Below are 18513 nucleotides of genomic sequence, written 5' to 3'. Positions count from 1 at the left end.
GCTGTGTCTGTTAGCGGATATTAGCATGTAGTTGTGCTGGAGAAACGCAAAGTTATTCAAAACTGGATCAAAGCCCTTTTTCATGCCATACTGCTTCCTGAACTGGATCCAAATTTTAATGTTATTGGCGACAAGCGAATTAGATGAGACCTTATAAGCGGTTATGGGGAGCTGTGAGCAAATTGTAGTATGCAAAGAGCAGGAAGGAGATGTTATTTCAGTGTGAGCCCAGGGTGGGCAGACATCTATAACTTCACTGCGAAGCCAATGTAAAAGCTTATTAATGTTGCAAGCCCAGAAGTAGTGGCTGAAATTAGGGAGTGCCAGTCCCCCTTCAGGTTTAGGGAGTTGAAGAATATGTTTTTTTGATAAGGGCTGGTTTATTCTGCCAAATAAATACCTAAAGCTATTTCAGCTGGACTTGGTTATTTGTCTAGAAATATTTTTCTCAGGCTACCACAAGAATCTAGAAAGTTTCACTTCTCATCCAAGAGGCTTAATCAGTTCATGTATGCATCTGACCAGGCTGGGACCGCTTTTGACTGAAATTGCTTGGGGATTGTGGAAAATAACCAGGGTTTACCTTCTTTCTTTGTTAACGTTTCTTAGTTTATGATGTAAATCCTTGGTTCCTGTATGATGATTAACATAACAGTCAAAGTGTGAATGAGTCCTGGGGGAATACGGAGAGGAGTCACATGGTTTGCAAATGGTGACATTTGGTGGTCGTAAAACACTGATAACATCCACTGGGGTCATTAACATTGTGTAGTGTGTTTTTGTTACTTTGATGTCCTTGTGTTTGTAAGGTGCTTTGATGTGAATGTATATATGCTGAAGTGACTTGGAGAAAGGGAGAGATCGTTTGAGCCTGTTTGAGGCAGTCTCTCCTGTATGCATGCAGTTTAGTAAAGACATTATTTGAGAAACACTGAGGACTCCAGATAATTTCTTTCACAATTTTACGACAAGGATGGGATGGACGCTCCGCTGACAGCGCCTGAGTCCTGACTGAAGGTTAAACCGGTAAGGGAAGTTCCACTCCACCAAGGAGAACAGGATTCCGCCTGATGTCAGGAACCGGTGCTGGACAGCGGACGCTCCATCCATTTTAAACGTGAGTTCAGTGTTTTTTAGATCATATCTCGTGTGTAATTGTGAAGACAAGCTTCATTTACCTGTGGGGTTTTGAAGCTCAGAAGAAGGTGTGTGAAAACTAGGATGACAGCTCGAGAACCTGTATGGTCTGCTGTCAAGATATTCTGTAATTTCTGTGAGGTTTGAATATAGGGTCCGATGAGTCCTTTGTGGAGGTCGTGACCGTCTTCATATGTCCTTTGTGGTTTTGAAGACTAGCTTCGTTTTCTGTGTGATTTTGAGGCTCTGAAGAAGGTGTGGTAACCTAGGTAGACAGTTCGAGAACCTGCGTGGTCTGCTGTCTGTAATTCCTGTAGAGTTTGAATATCACGGTTTTTTGGTCTTTGTTAGAACTCTAGCAGCAGCGTTCTGAACAAGCTGTAGCTGCCTGACGTTTTTTTTGGGAAGACCTGCAAGGAGACCATTACAGTAGTCTAGTCTACTGGTTATAAAGGCATGGACAAGTTTTTCTAAGTCTTGAGCTGACATGAGCCCTCTAAGTCTTGTTACATTTTTAAGGTGATAGTAGGCCGATTTTGTTACTGATTTGATGTGACTGTCGAAATGTAAATCAGAATCCATAATAACCCCAAGATTTCTGGCTTTATTTGAGGTTTTCAGGGACAGTGATTGAAGGTGTTGGATGACTTTAAACCTTTCTTTCTTAGCACCAAAAACAATTATCTCAGTTTTATCCTCATTTAGTTGAAGGAAATTTTGGCACATCCAGTGTTTGACTTGCTCAATGCACTGGCACAGTAGATCTATGGGGCGATAGTCATTTGGTGATAGCGCTACATAGATTTGGGTGTCATCGGCATAGCAATGGTGGTCAATGTTATTATTTTGCATGATTTGTCCTAGTGGGAGCATATAGATGTTAAATAAAGTCGGCCCCGAGATTGAACCTTGGGGGACTCCACACGTTACGTTGGTTTGTTCTGATACAAAGTCGCCAATGGAAACAAAATAGTTCCTATCTTGTAGATATGACTTGAACCAGTTTAGGACTGTGCCTGAGAGCCCCACCCAGTTTTCCAACCTGTCCAAAAGTATTGAGTGGTCGACAGTGTCAAATGCAGCACTGAGGTCCAATAGCATTAGTACTGAAGTTTTGCCAGAGTCTGTGTTAAGACGGATGTCATTTATAACTTTAATAAGGGCCGTCTCTGTGCTATGAAAAGGTCTAAATCCTGACTGGAGGTTGTTGTGGCAGCCAGTAGAAGCCAAGAAGTGAGTTAGTTGTTGGAGTACAACTTTCTCAATTATTTTACTTATGAATGGTAGATTTGAAATTGGTCTGTAGTTGTTGATAATAGAGGCATCTAGGCTCCGCTTTTTTAGAAGAGGTTTAATGACTGCAGTTTTGAAGGCCTTTGGGAAATTCCCCGATTGAATAGAGTTATTAACTATTTGCAATACGTCTGTTGATAGGCAGTCAAAAACATTCTTAAAGAAGTTGGTAGGTAAAGCATCAAGACAGCAGGTGGATGGCTTTAGATCTGTCACTGTTTCCACTAGAGTTTTAGAGTCTATGGCATTAAAGCTTGCCATCATTGCTGTGATATTTTGGCCTAAACGGGCTGGTGATCCAACTTTTTTGTTTGAGATATCGATGGCATGTCTGATGCCTTCAATTTTATCAGTATAAAAGAATGCAAACTCATTGCATTTCTGTGTGGAATGGAGTTCGGCTGGTATTTGTGTTGGGGGGTTGGTCAGTCTGTCGACAGTTGCAAATAGGGTTTTGGACTTATTAGTGTTGCTGTTTATGATATTGGAGAAGAATGTTTCTCTAGGGCTTTTTAAGACTAAATTGTAGGCCTGGAGCCTCTCTTTATAGATGTCATGGTGAATATGAAGTTTTGTATTTCGCCAGATTCGTTCAGCCTTCCTGCACTCTCTTCTCTGGGCTGTTACAACAGCAGCTTTTCTCCAGGGTGCCTTTTGCTTACCAGAAATCGTTTTAACTGTAACCGGTGCAATGACATCTATGATATTCACAATTTTGGAATTAAAGTTGTTTACAAGATCATCAGCATGGCATGGGTTTAGAGGTGGTAGCGAGGAGATGGCATTTTTAAAGAGTACATTAGCATGTTCATTGATGTAGCGCTTTTTGACATTCTTTGATTCTGTTTGTGTCTCCGGAATTAAAGAAATATTAAAGAAAACACAGAAGTGATCAGACAATGAAAGATCAGTCACAAGAACATCAGAAACATTGAGACCTTTTGTGATAATCAGGTCCAGGGTGTGTCCTTTACAATGAGTAGCCTCTTTCACATGTTGAGACAGGTCAAATGTATCTAAAATAGTAAAAAGTTCTTTTCCACCTTTGCCATTCGAATCGTCAATATGAAAATTAAAGTCACCAGTTATAACTAGGCAGTCAAAGTCAGTGGAGATACTAGACAATAATTCGGTAAAATCATCGAAAAAATTTGCTGAGTATTTAGGTGGCCTGTAAATAATTAACAGAAGAATTTTGGGAGAGCATTTCAACACAGCACACAGGTATTCGAATGATGTAAAATCACCAAGTGACATCTGTTTCCCCTGAAATATGTTTTTAAATATAGCAGCAACCCCTCCCCCCCTTTTCCCAGATCTACATACATCAATAAAGTTATAGTTGGGGGGTGCTGTCTCGATCAGAATGCTTGCACTGTTATATTGCTCCAGTCATGTTTCAGTTAAAAACATAAAATCAAGTTTGGAAGTAGTAATGAAATCGTTGACTAAAAATGATTTGTTATTCAGAGACCTAACATTGAGCAGACCCATCCTAATGGTGTTATTGACAGGCTTCGATGTTGACTTTGTTTTGGAGAGGATAGGAATGAGATTGTTTAGGTTAGCAGGGTGTCTACGTTTCCCAATGTTCTCTCTCTTGGTAGTCACAACAGGAATGTAGAAGGTGCCAAGCTTTGACGTAGGCAGCCTTGGGCCCAGCTGATAATGTGGTCTACTGCTGAACCCTGTTCTGTATCAATACAGGACTGCTGTCAGGGCGGGGCGGGGGTGGCCATGAGGGGGAGGAGGAGTGGGCAGCGTCAGAGCTGGAATGAACTACTGGAGGTGGACGTTGAGGGCGTAGAGGGGGTTTACGTAAGAGGGGCGGAGTAGGGCTGAGGGTTTGTGAAGCACGCCTTCGTGGAGGGGGGGGGGGGGGTGGGAGGGAGGTGCCACTGAGATGACGCTGAGGGGGGGATCGCTGAGGTCGGTCAAGGGGGGTAAAAATAGGGGTAGGGCGGGGAGTGGGTGGGGGTAGCTCCCGGAACTCCAAAGGGTATAAGGGGGGAGAAAGGCTTACTTGAGGAAGGGAGAAGGATGGAGACCTGGATTTAGGCTTGGGGGGTGTGGGGGAGGGATCTTCATGCCCATTTGAAATGAAAGGGGAGGTAGAGGGGGATGGACACGTCTCCTCTTTGCTCCAGTGTCTCTCATGGTCAGCGCTCTCCTTTTGCAATGGCGGTCCTCCTTCGACGTTCATGATAAGCTGTGTTGTGTCTGTCTTTTCCGTTAGTTCCTCTTGTCTCTTGTCCTTGGAAGTGATGATAGATGGATGACGCAGGAAGTAAGACATGTTGGTCATGAAAAGCTTTACTCCCAGCTTATTTAGACAAAGTCCGTCTGCCTTAAAAAGATGCCTGCGGTCCCAGAAAAAGCTAAAATTGTCAATAAAATGCATCGAACGAGCAAGAAAAACGCTGGCGAGCCACTCATTCAGCGAGTAAAGTCGACTGAATCTCTCAGCTCCTCTCCTGATCGGGGGTAGAGGACCACTGATAAACACCTCAGCATTCACAGCGCTGACTGTTTCAAAGAGTTTATTGAAGTGCTCTCTCAGCTCCCTTGATTGTTGTTTTTCAATGTCATTAAAACCAATGTGCAGAATGATATTTTTCACACTTGGGTGTGCAGCCACAATATCCAGGATTCTTTTTTCCAAGTCAGACACCGTATCCTTCGGAAAGCAGAGTACTTTGGTGTTATTATTGCTTTTCATATCTTTTACAGAAAAGTCACCCACAATCAGATTTTCAGGCCCACTTGTTAGCTTTCTCGGTGGTTTTAAGTTAGCAGGTCTTACCCTTCTGCGTGGTGATGGTGGGTTATTCAGGCAATCAGAGGGGGATCCATTGTCAGGCAACAGTGGAGCATACCTGTTCTTTAGTTGAACACTTGCTTGCTGGGGAAGTTTCTTGGTACTTTTCCTCTTCTCAGCTGTCCGCTGCTGTGTCCTACGTGGCAGGGGAGTTGATGAAGCGCTATGCCTGGATGGAGATGGTAGCGCAGGCCAACCGGTCAGATCAGAGATATCGGGGCGCTGGGTCCTCCCGGTTATCCGTTCTCCCTTGTCGCAGGGAGGTGGTCTTCTCTTTGGCTTTGCCCCAAGTGTGTTCCAGGGAGGATTATCGCTGGTAGATTTATTACCCTGTACAGGGACCTCCCGTTTCCTCGTAGCTTCATCATTGCTAGTTTGCTGGGTTCTGGCATGCCCCTGTCCACTGTTTTCAGTCAGTGCTAGGGTGGTATTGTTGTCACAATATCCATTCACTTCTATAAATACTTCTAACCGATTAATTTTTGTTTCCAGCAGCAAAATCTTCTGTAGTAGTTTGTGGTAATCTTCCATAGAGAAGGGAGGCATCTTCTGGTGATTACCTTTAGCACTGTAGCAGAGGCTCAGGCTTATCTTGAATGGTAGGCCTCCCTGCCTAGCGTTGAGGAAGTCGTAAAAATATTGAAAAATGCCTCTGTTATCTAAAAGAAATATAATCCCACTGGTTTTGTAAGTATCCAGGAGCTGTTGCTCTTTGTTTCTTATTGAGGAGAAGCAAATAGTAGCAGATAGTAGCAAAAAAATGCAAGCAAAGGCGAGAGCAAGTAGAAAAGCGTCCGCACTGTAGCAAAGCAGGAAGAAGACTTTACAGAAACTTGGCCAATGACTGACTTTTTAGACTGTGACTGCTGAGGCAAACAGCCTCTACCGACTTAAACTGACCTACCTGATTGAGCTCTGATTGTTTCAACAAACTAATCTTTTTAATTGTTACATGATAGTTGTATGTCAGCAGTTTTACGTCGGCTAACAAATACTAACAAATTAATAGCTGACCCTATTGTATTTTTGAAGTGTGCACGTTCTGCATAGTACTCATTGTCACACTTTTTATGTCAGCCTGAAGCGCTGCACTGTCTTAAATTTTTGAGCTTTTGATCCTACAGCTGATGATGGAGAACCATTCTTGGATGGAAATGTTTAACGGTGGATCAAAACCATGGGATGCATTGTTTGATACATAGTGTCTAACGATGATTCTGTTTTTCTTTATAGATGGTTCTGCGAGGAATCCATTTAACTGCTCTTTCTGTGTTTGCCTATGAAATAAACTGCCAAATAACTTGTTTGCTAAGGCGACAGAGTTATTTGTATTAATCTGTGGTTTTCATTCTAGGCCCAACAGATGATACAATGTCATTGAGTCCCCATATGCTTTAAGAGTGTCCATAACTTTCACACTCTGGGAAAAACTGTGGCATTCTCACTTCTACAGGAAAACCTTTTGTCTCCAACACATTTACATGTTTACAGTTAAAAGAGTTCACACTGACTGTAACAACTCAGTTTTCACAGGGCAATGCCATTGCAGATGATGGTGCTAAAGAAGAAAAGAAATGAGACAGTGGTAAAGACTTGTTTTCCGATGGTGTGTTAAATGCTGGTAACCTCTGACACCAGAAGAACATGGAAGGGAGAAGAAAATGGCGTCCATGGCATCGAATGAGGCAAAATAAAGCACAGAAACCTATATTGTGGCTCAGATGAAGAAATGGTGTGAATAGAAATTTTCCTTGTTATATTCGGAGAGTTAGAAGTTAACCTATACTAATGTTTGCAGTGTGTAGTCATAGAACAAATTAGTTGTTACCAGGTTATTTCCAAAAAATGATTTGACACTTTGTGTAAAAAGGGGGAAATGTAGAAAATAACCAGGGTTTTCCTTCTTTCTTTGTTAGTGTTTCTTAGTTTATGGTGTAAATCCTTCATTCCTGTATGTTGATTAACATAACAGTCAAGCTGTGATAACGATGACCTGGACAATTGAGAACATTCACAAGCTTACTGCCAAATAAAGGCATTAAGTTAATTTACCAAGGCAAATTGGGATATGTTAAAAAAGATATAGAAACTTTGGTAAAATTACCATCTTAATATGATTAACCCTGCCTGCAAGAGATAGTAGGAGGCCCGCCCACCTAGACAAGTCTGACTTGCATTTATCTAATAGTGGCTGGAAGTTCTTTTGAAAAAGGTCCCTGAAGGAGCTGGTGATAAACACCCCAAAATACTTGATCCCCTTGTCAGCTGTTTTAAAGGGAAATGTGGATTGTGGGGGTGATCTCGCCAAGTTGTTGACAAAAAAATAAGGAAAGTTTGTGGACTAGACCAAACGAGTGATGCCTTCAAACTCATTCTGGTTTCCAAGCCAGATGGCTAATGGTTCGATGGCTATGTTGAACAACAAGGGTGAGAGCGGACAGCCCCCACCTTTGAGAGGCAAATATGCTGAGCTGACTGTTTACAGATGCAGAGGGGGTTACATATAGAAGCTTAACCCAAGAAATACAATTTGAATCAAAACCAAATTTCTCCAAAATGAAAAATGGAAAGCCCCATTCCACCTGGTCGAAGGCTTTCTCTGCATCCAGCGCCACCACGACCTAGGGAGTGTCCGACCCAGGCGAGAATATAATGTTTGGCAGCCTTCTGGTATTGAAGAATGGATGTCTCCCTAATATGGAGCCTGTCTTGTCTAGCAAAATTATTGATGACATCACACTTTGGAGGCGGAGGGTGAGGATCTTTGCAAGGATCTTAAAGTCTATGTTTAAAAGTGAGACCGGTCTGTAGCTTTCTTCAGGAGCAATGAAATAGATACCTCGTACAAGGTCGCTTGCAGTCTGCGTAAAGGATTCAATGAACATTATCACAATGATGGGGGCCAACAGCTCCAAGTACGCTTTAAAGAACTCGACTGTAAAACCATTGAGGCCAGGAGATTTCCTGTTTTGCATAGACTTGGTCACTTCATGCACCTCCAACAGAGATGGAGTAGGTTCCATCGAATTTCACCAGTTACTCTGCAATTTCCACCAGCCTAGCTCGTTCAGTCCTTCTCATTTGAGAAACATAGGATAGCTTTAAGCGCTTCCCACAGCGTGCCACTGCTGATGTCAGGGGTGTCAATAAACTCTATGTAAGAGCGGATTTGAGTCGCAACAAAATCTTTAAACTGGCTATCCGACAGTAAGTGTGAGCTGAACCTTTATAGTGAACATGGAATTGTATCCCGTGGGAAACTAATGTCGACTGTGGTAGGAGCGTGGTCAGGGGTGATTATTGGGAGTATTCACATGCATTCACACAGTCGAGGAGATTGTTATAGAGTAAAAGGAAATCAATTCGAGAGAATGTGTGGTGTACATGGGATAAAAAGGAGAAAGCTTTCCCATGGGGGTTTCTAAACCTCCAAGGATCCGAAATTCCCAACTGAAAATGTTTTTACTATGTGTGCTGATTTGGATAGCGTAACCTGTGTAGGAGAAGACCTGTCAAGAGTCACATCCTGCACCAGGTTGAAGTCTCCACCTATGTGCGTATTGTTGTATATTGTATATACCTACGCTTAACCACGATGTCTTTTGCACTCTGTCACATTAGTTCATTGCTTGATTTATCCGATGTTAGCTTTATTTTGATTTGATTTATGTTTATGCTTATTGTTACTCTGATCCTTTTCCACCTTTGTATTGAAACTGTTGCAAAATAATTTCCCTCGGGATAAATAAAGCTTCTTGAATCTTGAATCTTGAATGATAAAGCGATGACTATCAGCGTTTGGGATTTTTGCAAATAGCCATGTAAAAAACTGTTTATCATCCCAGTTGGGCGCATAAATCGAAAATTTTGGAGTGAGCCCAAAACTCTGACAAAACGGCTGTCATTATCTAGGATTACATTTGTCTGCTCAAACAGGACCCTTTTATGAATGATGATAGCTGCCCCTCTAACTCTATCTGTTAATTCTTAAATGGAATAAATCCACGCCCTCTTAATACGTGGAATGTCAGCTGATTTGAGATGTGTTTCCTGCAGAAACATCACATCCCCCTTAAGGTGTTGTAACTGTGTCAGGACCTTACAGATTTTGATTGCGTTGTTCATTCCCTTAGTATTCCAGGAAATCAGACACACTCCAGTACCTGTCTTTACAGCATTAGTCGTAGGAACAATAATAATTAGTTAGAATGATACTGCATGACCTGAAGTGTTCTGTAGTAGTGGAGAAAGAGAGTGTGGAGGGAGGGTAAAACAGGAAAAAAAAGGGAAAAAAAGAAAAAATCAACCCAAACACACATAGAACACAACAAAACAACATAAAAGAAACAAGACAGTCACATTGTGAACAATCTCATGGCTACTCCCATAGAAAAAAAGGTCTGAGCTCTCCAGCTCGCAACTGACAGCTAAACTGAGCTTCCGGGGTCTCCTCCCTTAACTAACAGTGTTTGGCCCCTTAATTCACCCCAAGAAAGGAGAAAAAATAATAAACTGAAGATATTCCAGGGCAGACAAATACAATACTATGTAAAATAAATTTCTACATCATATAAGATGAATAAAATGCCTGTATGAAGCCCCACCACCACCCTGGGTTAGAATGCACATGCTCTATCGATACAGGTCACCTCTGTTAATCTGTCTATGACAAGTGTTAAGCTTCAGTAAAGCCGTTTGACCCAACAGTGAACAAGAATACTTGAGATAACCCTGTGGCAGTGGGTGATAAATATTTAAAATAGAAAATAGTGGGTTCTTAGTCAAAGGCTTCCTGTTTAGCATGTGCACTTACTTTGTGTTTCGAGGCTTTCGCAGAGCTCGGTCTTGGCTTCCCCATTGGGTCTGAGTCCGGCCTTGGGGTTGAATTTGTTGGACATGGTAGCGGCGGTAACCACAGCCTTGAGGCTGCGTGTGCGCTTAGGCACATTCTGCTCGGGGTGAAAGAGAACCACATAGACCTTTGGCATGTAGAGCAACCCAAGAGACACTGAGGCGCTCAGGCTCACAGAGATGGTCAGCGTTGTTGTTTGGATGTACATCTGCAAGAGGCAAAGACCAAACATGCAAAACACAAACAATTTAGTCCTATATTTGGCACTGGATTTTGCAGATTTTTCTAAATGTGTAGACCCCTGTACAGTTCAAGTGACATCTGCTGTGTATCTTTCTAATTAGAGCATCCAATGACCCGTTAGTTGGTCAATCTGTTGTTGAAGTCGTTTCAACTGTGTCCAATAGACTATTCACTGCAAGTGATGTTATAAAACTTGTTTTAAATTAGCATCTCATTTGCTTTTACGGTATATGCAACCAAGGCAACCTTGTTTAATTTTCTGCCATACTAGTTTTAATATGGCCATCATGTCAACCTGAACACACATTTGATAACAGCAGTCGATTGGATCCCATTCTGACTCATAACAAACAGGCCCATAAAAAAGAAACAAGCTTGTGAAAATTTTACACATGGTCAAATCCTCTGAATTACGGGGAAGGGCAATGCTGAGTATCATTCTCAATCATTCCATTTGAATTGCTTACAAAGCTGCAGCAAATTAATGAGTCAGTATTTTCTATACATTATACTATGTTGGCAGTGCTTGACTGGCCATCGGAGATGAATTAACTTGAAGGTTGTGTTACAAAAGTTACATTTTAAATATACTGCAGACTTTAATGCCCCCAAACATTTTGGCATTCTCTATATCAGAAACTCTCGAGTTCTCTCAAACTCAGTATTTTTACGGTTTTTGCTATCTCCTTATATGCTGCATTCAAGTCAAATCGTTCAGACTATAATTATGAGTATGCGAGTGAAAAAAAACCAACAAAACTTTAGCCTCTGACCTCTGAATATCTTACAGCTACAATATGGACTTTAAGCTGCACCTGTTGAAGTGATGGCTACAGCGTATAGAGAAAAAAACTGTACTTTGGAGAACAACTGAATTAATGTCTCTATCCAACAATGTGTAAAGGTGTTTAATTTACTTTGTATTACATTCTACTGTTATTAGTTTCATGGATTATTATATATATATATATATATATACATATATACATAAGATATCTGCTAATTTGTTTATAGATTTAATATTAATTTAATTCAACTACTATGGCAACCAACTGGATTGTTTCATGGACGCTTTGTCTGTTCCTCTAACAGCTGTGATTAAAGTCACTAATATATGCCACTTGATGAAACTCGCTAAGTTTCACAAAAACCACTAGCAGTTATATTCCAATCACTATTGTATAGAGGTGTTTTATGTGGTTACACATCTTAAACTACTATAAACTTCAGAATAATTCAGATTCCATTTTTTTCCAATTTTGCCAACATTTCGCAAATGCAGCAAAAGTGGCAGATTGACTATCTTGAGTGAGTACTGACTCATTGTGTGCCTATTACGTCTGTAGTTCAAAATCAGTATTTTAAGAGACAATGGATAGCCTAAAAAAATTATTTCTGCTCTTTAGCCTGACATTCTGCATCTGTTTCTATGAGAAACAACAAACTATCGCTACATTTTCTTTTTTACTTTAGTTTTTCACTACTGCTTAAAGTAGAAACATTTTTGTTTGTTTTTTACTTTTAAAGGCATTTAATAAGGCATACTTGCAGTTCCTGCCTGCTTAAGGGAGTTAACTGAATAGTACAGTAACAGTATTTTTTATTTATTTTTGGATTTAACATTTTATTTTTACTTAAGCATTCCATACATGCAGTGCAATTTTGACGTCATTTAAAAAACAATTCCCAGGAGGACTACATTTTTTTTAATTTTCTCTGTAGGATGGGACCAGCAGATATAAAACACTGCTGCAGGCGAGAATGATCTGAATCTCAAAGGGAATAAGCGGGTGTATTATTGTTCTCAGGCTACCACAAGAATGGATTTACAACTGTAATTAGACCACCATTGACTCAAATATTCTTAACATGTGCTTGGAGATTGGGATCAACTGTTTTCTGGGGCCATGATGTAAGATGCAACTAAAACATTCTCTGTTTCAAAGACTTTGCAGCTTAAACTGCATATATCTTTATACAACTCTGCCGTTAGTGGTATATCTTCCTTTTGACTGGGGGAGGTTTCAACCGCTGCTGCTTTTTCATCAAAGCAGGGTAACGTTTAGCTCCCCAGATGTGACCTCTGCTTGAATATCTTGTTTGTTTTTATTATTTGCGATTCTACCCTGTGCTTTCCCTCCAGACCGGCTGCATCTCATCTCAGCCAGTCCTGGTACCATGTGGGACCACTGGCTGGAGAGAAGAATGGTAGAATGGAGACTGTATGATAGAGAGCAGCTGCAGTGGTCCCCTCCCAGCTTCAGGAGTTTTAACCAGTGAACTGCTCTGTGCTGGGTCCACTGCTGCCTCAGAGATGGACTGTTGAACTCAAGCTGTTACTAGCATACACAGAAAAAAAATCGCTCTGCTGCCAAAAGCCATTTTTGCAGTCACTTAGTCTATACTGTAAGATAAAAAGAAAATAAACACTTATTTATGGAGTTATTTAACCATATTTGAAATAGAGCAAGGGGACAGAACTGAAATAGTATATTTTTTATATAAAACAATACAACACAATAAAATTAATACAAAATTAGGATCATTTTAAAGTTTAATATAAAAAAGTACAGACTGCAACCAACGGCTCTTTCACACAACAACTAGAAGACTTGACCGCTCGTTCAAAACAACAATGGCGGCTCCTAAAGAGGTTAGCTTAGACGCCGCACAATAGCATAAGTTTTATCAGAACTCTAGAGTTATTCTTCACTGAGAGAAGAGAACGTATCTGAAGGCTTTTCTTGATAGAAAAGATGTTTTCTCTCTTCTCCTAATTTACTTCGACAAGAGTTTGATTGACATATGTCGACCAATCATCTGCAAGGTGTGTTTCCAAAGCTTTCAAACAGTGTTGATGTTAAAAACTCTGTGAAATGGAACAACACTGTTTCTAAAGTATCTCAAAAGTACAGTATCTTTCTCATTCCTGTACTGTAATTTGTTGTCATTTGTCAACTGACATATGTGTTGATTAGTGGTGGCTGCTGGTCTTTCAAGGAGTAGAAGCTAATTTTTCCGGCCTACATCATAAATATGTTTGTTTAGTTACATGTAAATTCTACCCTTTGTTACTTTTCAAGAAAATGATCTGTGACCTTGTCGTACAAACCAGGCGTCTTTTTCCAGGGACTTGACCAGTGTACTCTCAATGGCCAGCAGAGCTAGGCTGCTTAAATGGCCTTTGGCCCAGCTGGAGCTGCTGCGCCAGGCTACTGTGAAGTGTGACCGCCTGTGAGTGTCGGGCTGCTGCTGCTCGTTGGGGAAAGAAACTGCAGAGTGACAGAACAAAGTCGCCAAACACAACGCTAGTCATTTTTTAACAAAGACAAAGTCTCTGGGGATCAGTAAAGTCTCCGGATCAGTTCAGAACAAAGGAATGAAAAACTTGCAAAATGCTCCAGTGGATGTTTATTCTTCAAGATCGCTGAATCGCTCATTTAGCTGTCCATTTAAAAAAAAAAAAGGGTTCCAGCTCAGACATCCAACTCTCATGCAGAAGACAAAGCCCAGCATTTATCCAATGAGCGTCTAGTTTGGCTGCAGTGGAACAACCCGCTCTACGCTTCCCCACAGTAGTCAGTAGAAGCTGAGAGTCCGACTCTGTGAAGGGCTGTGGTGCTGTGGGGATGAATGAGAAGGAAATTGCGCCGGTTACCTGTGATAAGTAGCTGATTCTAAACAAAAGATGACGGCTTTCTAACGCATATTTAGTCAATGAAATGTACACACAGCAGTACATATTGCACTCCTTTTCTCTTTTTTGTGCCATTTTAGGGGAAGCTGAGCTTCTTAGTCTTAGAGCAATCACCACTGGAATTACTAAAATAAACTAATCTTTGCTTGTATATTGGCCCCGTCCTGTGAATTTGCCAGTATAGCTCAAAACACAGTTTGACCACATTGCCACAGTGCAATTCCACCAAGAATAAACATTATCCAGCCCTAATTTGAAATCAGTATATTTCTGTCTGATACTGTATTTCATCACACAGCACCAACACACCTCTGACTGTACTGGCTCGTGGAACTACAGTGTGTTTGCTTACAAAATGGACTCCCATTTCCAGCATCAGACCAAGTCCAGCGTTAAAACCACTTGTTTTCTCCTGATTGCAGTACACCTGAGCATGCACAGACCGAGCTCATGAAAGCGAGTTGCTGTATGTTTCTCACACCTATCATCCTTCTACAATCAGCAGATGCTTAAGGCAAAACACAACATATGAGAAGCAGTGTATGTCAGCATTAAAGGCTAATCTACAGCAGATGCAGAGGAAAACAACAGGCCCATATATAGCGAGAGGAGAAAAAAATCACTTGTAACTGCCTACAGAGGGTGCAACACAATGCAGTGAGAAAGTCTGTGATGACTGATGATGTAAGATTAATTTGAGGGTTAATGAATGTAAACAGATTCTATTTTCAACCACGGCCTCTAGAGATGCAACCTTCAGGATGCAAACTATCAAATCTAAACAGCATAACTCTTTTTTTCTAAATTAAGCTACTGTCTTATTTCACAGCATGCTATGGAAATGTTCAGCATAGGGGCTTGCTGCATGAGATTTCTCTATAATTGCACTCTAATTAAGCTAATAAACAAACAGAAGCCTTAGGGGGATGGGGGTTGACATAATATTACTTCATGGAAGAATGTCATTTATAAAGATTGCAATTCTTTGGCCTTGATTAGCTTCTTGGCCTGTTCACCGATTATTGGAGCACCCAGAGGTCAACAGCCAGGGCTGTGAGGACCACTCAGCTGTAGACCTAATGAACGCAACAACTGCTCTCTGAAGTCCAAGATGTTGTGCAGCTCCCTCTTCTCTGTAGCATAAATCTTCATTATGCATTACTGGGCCTGTGGGACATTACTGTGAATAATGCTGTTTATCTGCTGTGCCGAAAAGAGACAAAGAGAGAAATGGAGAGGGACTGGGGGAGGTGGTAACAGGTAGCAGAGAAGAACCCTTCTGTCTGACATCTGGTCTCCTTGAACTCACCGCAACTCCCACTCTGTGTCTGACTAGTTCACTAACAGCAGTTATTTGTTGTCGAGTTGACAGTGTCAATAGTGTAATGGAGACTTCTTAGAAAAATAAACAGCACCACTCAATTCATCAGTCCATTCATGCATTGTAGTGGCAGGACCTCTTTGTGTGGGCTGATTGAATTTGAATTGAGCCTATTGTGCTGAAGCCTCATTCCCATGCATACTTTTGTCCAACACCTCTCCTCCTGCCCGCTTTCTTTGAGGCAGCCGCTGATTTAAACTGTTTCTCCAGGTAAGCAGGTATCACATCTATTCCTGAAGCTAGCATAACGCTCGGTGATCACGCTCCATAGATAGACCAGATGTCATTGTTTGAATGATAGAGTAAGCCTCCCATGATATTTGTTACATTCATCCTGGCACCAGATGACAAATAAATGACTGTGCTTGGCTGTAACGTGGGATTGGGCGCATAGGCATCTCAATAAGGTAAATCAAGACCCGGAGGAAGTGGAGCATTTAATTGCTTTGAAAGACAATTCAATGTGGGCTGTGAGACTTTGTGTGGCTTGACATTTACAGTAAGATGATTATGAGTTGTGTTTGCTTTAACATGTTAATTCCTTAAATAAGAACACTGTTTATGTAACAGCTCAGAGAATCAGTCACGCAGGTTTGTTTCTAAATAAAGCCCAGCACAGCAGCACTGGCTACTTTATTGTAAAGTCAACCTAAAGTCCTACTAATTAAACATTGTTAAAGACATATTACATACAAAATGTTTTCTGGATGACATGGATAAATGCTCAGGATTTAAACTGAAGTAAAAGTAGCATTTCTACAGTGTAAAAATACTATGATAAATGTTTATGATAAAGATCCTGCTTTTTCTTCATTGTTACAATCGTAACCATTAAAGGTTAGGTTAGGTAACAATTATGGATGTGGTTAAAAGCAACCAAAGAAAGGTGTTCTATTGAAACAGCAGCCTCTTTAATAGCATCACATTACTTCCTTCAACATGAATGTAAAAATGACAGATGCTGTCTTGTTTTTTGAGACGAAAGTCTACAATAACAAAGTGCTGCATGGTCTGATTAGACTAAACCATAATTACAGTTTAAGTTAAATGAAGTTTTCCTTTCGACACTCAAAGGCATTTTTGGTTCTATATCAAATATTATTTTTTCTGTCTCAAATGAGAAACAAAAAAAAAGTAGAACATTTCCCTGAAGCAATATTTCCATTTTGTCTTCCATTTCATGTTTTACCTTAACAACGCTCAAGGCAATGGTAGAAGTTTTCAGAATGATAAAAATGGAACGCCCAGACTTTGTGTGTACAGATTTCTACAGGAAATGATAATTAATGAGTGAGTGTAATATAACTTGGAGTGCCTTGCATTAAAGCTGGGTGAGAGAAGTTTTTCCAGGGTTTGTAAATTAAATTAATCTGAGGTATAGAGGAAGAAACAAAAAGTAGGCCTTCACTTACACTTCAAATATTATTTTCCCACTTCTATTTAACTATTCAAAGCCATGCTAGCTAATGGATTACCTCATGCCCCAAAAAAGCAGTTCACTCTCTGTGATTGTATAATTCCCTTTCATCTTCAGAGAGAGGAGATGGAATGATTAAACAAATAACTCGCTGATATCCATAGCTGCTGCTGACATGCGACCTAAGAACAGTCACATTAAAAAATATGATGCACTTGAACTTGAACTGTTTTTTCTTTACTGTGTGGAGATCAAGACTTAATAGTGATGGTGGTTGACATTTCAGTACGTTTCCCTGTGTTTATTTTAGTAAATGTAACACATAACAAGCAGTGTCTGTTAAACTCAGCAGGTAGCTCAGTGTTTTCAACATGTAGCTGCTATTGCTCATTTTTAGTGTTAACAGCAAGAGATTTATGGGGCAAGAGAAGGCCAATATGCAGATTCACAGTAGTTTAGACTCTGGTGGTGGTAACACAACATGCAGCATATGAGAGTAAGTCATTGTACTGCTGGTCACATACTGCATTATTAATGTCATTCATTTGGCTGCAGTCATTTGCAGATTTTCTGCAATGCTGTAAAAAATTTGGGGGGGATGCTGAGCATGACACAATGCACACAAGGGGTCTCTCATGAATGTTTTTCCACAAAGGTAACTTTCATAACCAGTTTTCAAGGCCAGTGTTTTGATGCATTGTTTTGTTTAATCCCAGAGCGAAGGAGGTAAGGATTAATTTGTTGCATCTGTCAGAACCACGTTGGCACCGCTAATAGTGTCCATGCCAGTATGAGGCTGTTCCCTCACCACTTTGCTCTCTTGTAGCCACTGAACCCCTTTTGTTGCCGTGCCAAAAGACCCCTTTGAACTAGATCTACACATTTCTACTGTCATTGTTGGACCCTTTTTGCTTTGTATCCAGACTGTCCAGTTCCGAACCCCCTTTGGATTTCTCTTGACCTATATCCTCCCAGAGCTCCAACTGGATCGGATCCAGGTCCAAAAGGTCAGGCATATTGATTTGACACGGGAATACAAGTGCAAGCTTGTTTTGTGTGCAGCTCAGGGGTCTCTAATGCACTGTGGCATGCAGCCATCACACATATGCGAGCGTCTGCATTTGGTAGGGTGTTACTATATTTGAAACTTGAGGCTTCCACATGACATCCCTTGTTGCTGCTGGGATTATTTCTAAAATGGGTCTTGTCATAAAATAAAGGCATAGTGTAATATTTGAATATGAAAATAAGCATTTGAGGGCTGCCTGGTACCAAGGTCCGGCCTCCTGGGTCAAAGTCATGTGTTTGTTTGACCCAGCCATGCATGTCTCCCTTTTCCCGGCCAAAATACACTGCCGCTGATCCTGGACCTGAAGACGTAATGTGAGTCATCATCTTGTACCCGCCCCACATGAGATGGATGGTTGTGATTGGTCCATCAGATATTATTCTGCTGTAAATCTGTCTGAATAGGAGAGATGCCAGACGTACCAGAGAGCAGAGCAAATAAAACATGAGCTTGGCAGATTCGTCTGATTCCCAGGCTACGTAAGTACTGTACTTGAGTAGATGTACTCAATTACTTTCCACCACTGCTAATATGTCATTTTTTATCTGACCCTGAACACTCCCGCAATAATGTTCCAAACGTTCTGGTGAACAAACCAAGAAAACA

At 40.9% G+C, this 18513-nt stretch overlaps 1 protein-coding gene across 1 annotated transcript in view; it reads right to left on the bottom strand.

The window, feature by feature from the left end:
• Positions 1-18513, bottom strand: part of LOC310965456 (metabotropic glutamate receptor 4-like) — a gene marked incomplete at both ends in the record, with an annotated part of 175593 nt that overhangs the window by 9357 nt on the left and 147723 nt on the right. Inside the window, one exon of the mRNA XM_083939061.1 lies at positions 10062-10308. Within this exon, the coding sequence (XP_083795187.1) occupies positions 10062-10308 (247 nt within the window). The remainder of the gene's footprint in view (positions 1-10061; positions 10309-18513) is intronic.

Source organism: Echiichthys vipera (genome assembly GCF_963691815.1).
Source record: "Echiichthys vipera genome assembly, chromosome: X".
Taxonomy (NCBI): domain Eukaryota; kingdom Metazoa; phylum Chordata; class Actinopteri; order Perciformes; family Trachinidae; genus Echiichthys; species Echiichthys vipera.
The sequence above is the reverse complement of the archived record's forward strand: the minus strand, read 5'-3'. Positions and strand labels throughout refer to the sequence as shown.